Source organism: Phyllostomus discolor, chromosome 1 (genome assembly GCF_004126475.2).
Source record: "Phyllostomus discolor isolate MPI-MPIP mPhyDis1 chromosome 1, mPhyDis1.pri.v3, whole genome shotgun sequence".
NCBI lineage: Eukaryota > Metazoa > Chordata > Mammalia > Chiroptera > Phyllostomidae > Phyllostomus > Phyllostomus discolor.
In genome coordinates this window covers 145,939,911-145,946,426 of record NC_040903.2, presented here as the reverse complement: position 1 = coordinate 145,946,426, position 6,516 = coordinate 145,939,911, and the positions used below count along the sequence as shown (strand labels likewise).

The following is a 6,516-nucleotide window of genomic DNA, read 5'->3' as shown; positions in this document are numbered from 1 at the left end:
TTTAACTCCTCCCTCGGAAGGTTAGGAGGAAGAAAAAGCGGGGAAATCAACAAAACGTGCAGTCTATGTTTTCGCGGGGTTTTCTTGTTAACTTAGTAACAACCGCACGCAAGTCGACGTCATCACGTGACGCTCTGCCTCCGCCCATACTCGCTGCAGGGCTGCAGTTTCCAGCTCAGTTTTTACCCAGGCAGTAGGGGCCAGGCAATCTTCAGGCGGGAGTCCTGATGTGCTGGCTCCGCCCCTCACAAGCTACCGTACGCGGGGGTAACGGTCCCACCCACTGGCAAAGGAAAAGGAAGCCCAAAGAGCGGGATCTGGCGTAGGGTGGAAGTGGGAAGACAACAGCGTAAGTGGGCACGTTCCCCTCCTCGAAAAGGTTAAGCAAAAGAGCCGAAAGAACCCTCCATGTCAGAGTCAGGGGCTCTGCGCAGCGTGTTCAAACCAGGGAGAGGGAACCCATCCTCCCGATAAACCTACCACCCAAACCATGGGGGAAGGACTTCGCCTTGGAAAGGTAGATAAAATGCCCAGGCTTCATCTGATCGCTGGAATGTTAGGGGAAGGGTCGTAAGAAACAAATGGCTTAAAATGATTCACTGGACCCCGCTTCCGGGGCCCAAGTCTTGACATCGTCGTCAGTCCCCTTGCCACAGTTCATTAAGTAACACCAGTGAAGCATGGTTACTTCAGTTAATCCGAAACAAAATGTTCATGGTTCTTGCCGACATTTTTCCTTCTCATCTCTTCTAAGAACTTGGAGTCTGAACGGAGCATTTTGCCTGTTTGGCTTAAATCCCTAGCTTTTAGCAAACTGGACACCCTGCACTTAATAGTGTGCAAATGACTTGTCTGCCCTATCCAAGTTAACTTTGCATGAACAGTAATGAACTTCAGGAGAGTGATGTTGAAATTACCCATCTTGAATAGCAACTCTTAAAATTAATACTTATATTGGGTTTGAGCAAATGTAGAACAGGTAAGAATGGAAAAGGATTAACTTAAATTTATTAATGCCAAGGGAAGGAAAGTAACAGTTCCTGACCCTCCCGCTGTATCCACAGTTCGGCCAGGAACAGGCTCTGCCAGAGGCTAGGGCCAGCGCTATATAGTCTGTGGTTAGTGGAGGTGTCTAGGGAGGGGTGAGCGCCTCAGTTGCTCTAGTCTCCTTTCCTTCCCCAGAAATGAGGAAGTGGTCATGTATTATTTTAGGAGTTCCCCTGCCCACCCAATCCACTCAAATTTGGAAGCAGTCAGGTGCAAGATTTCTTTTTCCTTTTCACCTCCTGGAGTAGGAGTCTTGGGTCTCCCCACATCTCCCCTGCCCCTCCCACTTTTCCATAGTCCAAGGGCCAGAGTAAATGAAAATATAGCAGCCACCCAAGCAATGGGGACCAAGCTGAGGCTTCAGTCATCCGCATCTTCACTGGAGTCTGAGTTGGCTGGCATCATAGGATCATCAATGAGTGAGAAGTCCCTTTCTGAGCTATCATAGCCCTGAGATAAATCATCATCATCATCTTCATCCTCATCATCCTCGTCCTCCTCAGGTTGCAGTTGTGGCAACCTCAAGGCAGTACCAGAGGTGGTAGTGGCTGGTGAAGAAGGGTAACCAGTGGCTCTCAGGCCTGGATGGTGATGGTGATGATGGTGGGGGTGGGGGTGGTGGTGGTGGTGATGAAGCATGGTGCTGGAGTCTACATGAGGGGATGATGCTGCACCACCCATCATAAATGGCATAAAAGGCAAAGATGCAGAAGTGGCGCTGCTATGACCTAGAGATGACACAGACTGCAGGCCACTATTGCTGTGCTGGAAGCTATTATGCAGAGATAGGGACCCAGTGCCTCCACCCTGCATCAGGGCCATCATCTTAGAAAGGTCTGGTCGCATCCTACGGGCTCGCTTCTTACTGTTGTCTGGTGCAATAGGCCCTGGCAAAACCCGGTTGAACACAGTTTCAGCAGGGTGACCCTGGGAGGAAGGAACAGAAAAGACAATAAAAAGAAAGGAAAAAAATGAAACAAGTAAACAGAGTCCTAGCTTGCAAAAGCTTTTTCATTGAAACTATCTTTAGGAGGGGCAAAATGAGGATAGTCATAGCAGGCTTAATGGTAATGGGGAGATGCTGGACATAGCTGGTTGGAGAATTCTGAGCTAAGATCAAGGAATTGATAGTGATACTCATATGAACCAGAGTTTTGCTTTTTCCATGACTACATTATACTTTTACTCTAGCCAAGCACTTCACAAATGCTTACCTTTGTTAATGAGGTGCCTAAGTAAGACACTGAATGAATCGGTACTTGCACAGTAAACTTTACTGACAGCAGGTTGTTCACATGATCTTATCATGTGAAAGTGCCTCACAACTGTATTGATATTCACGATACTGTCCTTCATTATCGAGTCATAGTGGGTAAACTGAAGAGAGGTCAGATTACACTTTTGGATGTCTGGAACACCAAAAAGATTGTGGCTAGCTCCTCACCAAATTTAACAGAATTAAGTTTTCACAATGATAAAAACCTTATATATCTGCTGAATTTTTAACTGCTTCTTCTAGATGTTCTGACTGTAAATTTTGGTTAAGTTCACTGATGCTAGAAATTACTACTTTTAGTGCCTCTGCTTTGCTAGACATAAGTATATAATGCTGAGTAAGTTGGCATTAAACTCAGATAATTGGTTCCTGTGTTTCTGGACATTGCCCAATCTAAGCCTAGCACCTAACATGAGAATGTACCTTTATATCTTGCAAAAACCAAACATCTTGAAACTCTATTTGTAAAGACTTATAAAATATTATAATAGCACTTAAACTCCTGTAGGTCTCAGTAATAAAGTATGTAGTGCTAGATACAATATCAATTCTGCATTAAGAATTTTGTACTAGTCATAATTTTCTGTGATTTCCTATGACTCTTTCTTAGAATTATCAACTGACTATAAAGTAGCAGCAAAAGTACTTGAGGTAAAAGCAGGTAATACTAGTTTTAGGATTAAAGGAGGAAAAGCCTTTTTTATAGGCTGCTCTATAATGACAAATTCAAGACAGAGAAGGTACCAGCCTTCAAGTCATCAGCTTCCCATATCAATCACTCTGCTTATTACCCATCTGGTCCTATAGAAGCTAAGAGGGGAAATTAAAACATTTTTCTATGGTAACAAAATTTACGTGAAACCACTTTCACCAATATAAAATAAACCTCATAGATTCATGTCACAAATAAACACATATTATGTGCAAAATATTGTTCTCAGAATTTGTTAAGTACAAAAGATAGTTATTATTCATTTGGAAATCAATTTTGTTAAAAAGAGAAATCATGTAAAAAGACGGATATAAAAGATCAAATGAGGAATGATTAGATAAAATGAGTATACAAAAGTGCTAATCCATTACAAATGATTGCTTACCAAACCAAACCATGATTTATATGTTTAAAAATACAACTATTGCTTGAAGTGAGGCAAACATAACTAAGAGAAACTTCTGCATTGTATTTTGGTGGAAAGGATTATGAATACTTAATCTACCAGATTATCTATGACCATGATAAAACATAGGTATGCCTGCAAATAATAAAGTAACTTACTGACCAAAATTGTTATGATTAACTGTAAAACATGATTTCCTGCCTTTTTCCATTACTGGTATATTATCAGTGATTCTCAACCTCATATGCTGTGAAATGCCATGACTGTTTTCCATAGTAGGCCTCCAAATCACTTCTAAAATACAGAATCACAGAACTTTTAGCTCTGGATGGTGTGGCTCAGTAGATGGGTGCCAGCCTGTGAACCAAGAGGTTGCTGGTTTGTTTCCCAGTCAGGGCACATGCCTGGGTTGCAGGCTAGGTCTCTGGGGGCGTGTGAGAGGCAACTGATGGATGTATCTCAAACACATCGATGTTTCTCTCCCTCTCTTCCTTCCTCCCTTGCCCTCTCTCTAAAAATAAATAAATAAAATCTTTAAAAACACAAAAAGACTTTTAGACATTATCTGCTCCAAACCCCTCACTTTTCAGGATTTGTAAACTGAGGTTAAAGGATTTGCTAAAAAAACCTCAGTCAGTAGAATAGTAGGCAAAGCCTTGAATGTTCTAACACATCATACAAATTCTTGCATTTTAATGTTTAAAGTGCTAAAATTAATTTTTAGAATTTAATTCTCTTCAGGAGATGATGATGCTATAAAATATAAAAATACTACAAAAATACCAATAAAAGTACTCTGGCTTCCTTATTTGTTTGTGAATTGATGATACATTTTCTTAAACATACATTGGAAAAAAGATAAATAGCATTAAATAATTTCTTCGGTCACATCAAGTGTGGGAACAGAGCGGTAATACCTCAGTTTCACTCACCTTTTTTCCATTCCTAGAGTTGGCAGTCTGTACTGGTTCCATTCCCAAACAGTTCAATTCTACCTTGTTATTTTTTTTACATCTCTGCCACTTCTGTTTTCTACGATCCTCCATGTACTGCAATAGAAAAGTATCAATTATCCTAGAGGAATAAAAATGTTCTATGGAATAATTACCAAGGTATTTGTGTCTAGTTTAATAATAAGCACTTATTTCATTGGTAAACAAAAGATTAGTCCTAGTGAAAAACTGCCATTAAGCGTATCTCTCCAAAATTTTAGGTGGTTGCATAATAGTTTAGTAGTAAATATCTGCCTAGCAATTTAACAAGTGCTTTAACATTATTTTACTTTGATCCTCACAATTCTGTGAGGTAGGATGACTGGAGGTACTACTACTACTACCATTTTGCAGATGTAGAAACAATGACATAATATGGCATATTTCCTCCCTCTCACACAGCTCAAAAATTAAAGGGAATGACTTTTAAATTTTGCTGGATTGAACTGCCACTCACCGCTAGAAATCGGGGATCAACAGCAAACTCTGGATGACCCTGTAACCACATCTCCAGTTCAGCCCGGCGAGGAGCATCCTCACCCACCAGCAAAGTACCATCCACCTTATTGATGACAGGGATCCGAGTCTCCAGGTCCACATCAAGGTGATTAGGCTCTTCCATGCATTCCTCCTCCAGCTGCAAACCCAGAATCCACCCCCATGAGCAGATACTCTTCTTTGGGGCAGGAAGGGAGGGGGAGCAGAGCCAATGGTAGCCATAAAGTAACTATAACACCTTCTAGACCCTCAATCCCAACTGCCGTCATCAATTACTGAGAATAAAAAGCTCTTACCTAATCATTACATTAAAGACTTTCTCTACCACTCACCTCAACTAGCTTCTTTCTGTTCCCCTTCTTCTTATGAAACAGAGGATGTCCATCTCCCATTACTCCATTAGCCATCAACTTGTGCTTCTGGAATGTTAGTTTCAATCCTTCCTCCTAGGAAGACAACCCACCCACCCAAGATGTCATATGGCACAACACAGCACATGTTTTTAAAGTAAAAATTAAGCTTTGGGGGACCTGGGGTAAGAATTATCTTCTGGCTCAATGATGGTGAGAAGGCCACTGAACTAAAGGGTAGAAATTAGAGATATAACAAAAGATATACACTTTCTCTTTACAAATGGTTCACTTCTTGACCTAGTGTCCCTTAGGTGGCTTTAAGAGAAGCACAATGTATCTCAACAACACTGGATGCAGGGTAAAACCCCGCTACCTGGTATTTCAGTATTAGCATGGAAACTCATTACAGGGGCAAAATCCTATTATTCCTGTCACATACTACTGGGTTGACCAAAAGTCTGTTACATTTTTCCTGTAAAATAAAAGACACGTTTTTTCATTTTAACCAGTAACTTTATTGATTTGGATTTTTTAAGTATGCCAGCTATATCCTGCTATTGGCTTCTAGTAGGTAGTGGCCAGGAGTGCTGCTAAACATCTTCTAATACATAAGACAGCTCCACAGCAAAGCATTATTTGGCCAAAATGTCAATAGTACCAAGAAAGTTTGCAAACCACTTTTGACAAGTCTGATCAGTCACAGCACCTTCTCCATATACTGCACAAATCTTTTTTGCATTTCAGCTGCATTTTTACCTTTCTTGAAATAATAAAGCATAATACACCAAAAATATTGCATTTTCTTTCATCTTCAATATTAAACTGGCTGCACAAAAATTCACCAACTTTGATGTTTTTTAAAAAAATGTATGCTGATTTGACAGCTGTCACAATATAATCTAACAAAATTATTTCATATGAAGTTAAAGACACCTAACCACTACTAGAACCATTATACAGAAAAAAAATGTAACAGACTTTTTGACCAACCCAATAATTTAAGAAATTTTTCTTGTTGCATACTTAAAAACCAGCTAAGAGTTCAGTAATGGAAGAGGATCAGGAAAAATAAAAATTTCCATCTATAGAGTAACACTTTTAATTTCAGTACAGATGAGTCCTTTTTAACTTAGTAGGCCCATAATACTTAAGTGTCATTTTATCAGCTTTCCCACAATTTAAATTGTTCAAATTTAAAAATTTTACTAGGTTTCTAGGATCTAGAAACAAGC

General features: G+C 40.1%; 1 protein-coding gene and 1 non-coding gene across 2 annotated transcripts in view; both read right to left on the bottom strand.

Annotated features, from left to right (window-relative positions):
- Positions 1 to 990: 990 nt before the first annotated feature.
- CHD8 (chromodomain helicase DNA binding protein 8) overlaps positions 991 to 6,516 on the bottom strand; it is a 62,596-nt gene continuing 57,070 nt past the window's right edge. The window contains 4 exon segments of the mRNA XM_036030787.1: positions 991 to 1,974; positions 4,374 to 4,490; positions 4,891 to 5,070; positions 5,264 to 5,377. Of these exon segments, the coding sequence (XP_035886680.1) occupies positions 1,408 to 1,974; positions 4,374 to 4,490; positions 4,891 to 5,070; positions 5,264 to 5,377 (978 nt within the window). The 3' untranslated portion in view covers positions 991 to 1,407.
- LOC114490384 lies at positions 5,587 to 5,696 on the bottom strand. Its single transcript, XR_003683944.1, has one exon. It is a non-coding gene; the product is annotated as a small nucleolar RNA U6-53/MBII-28 (small nucleolar RNA).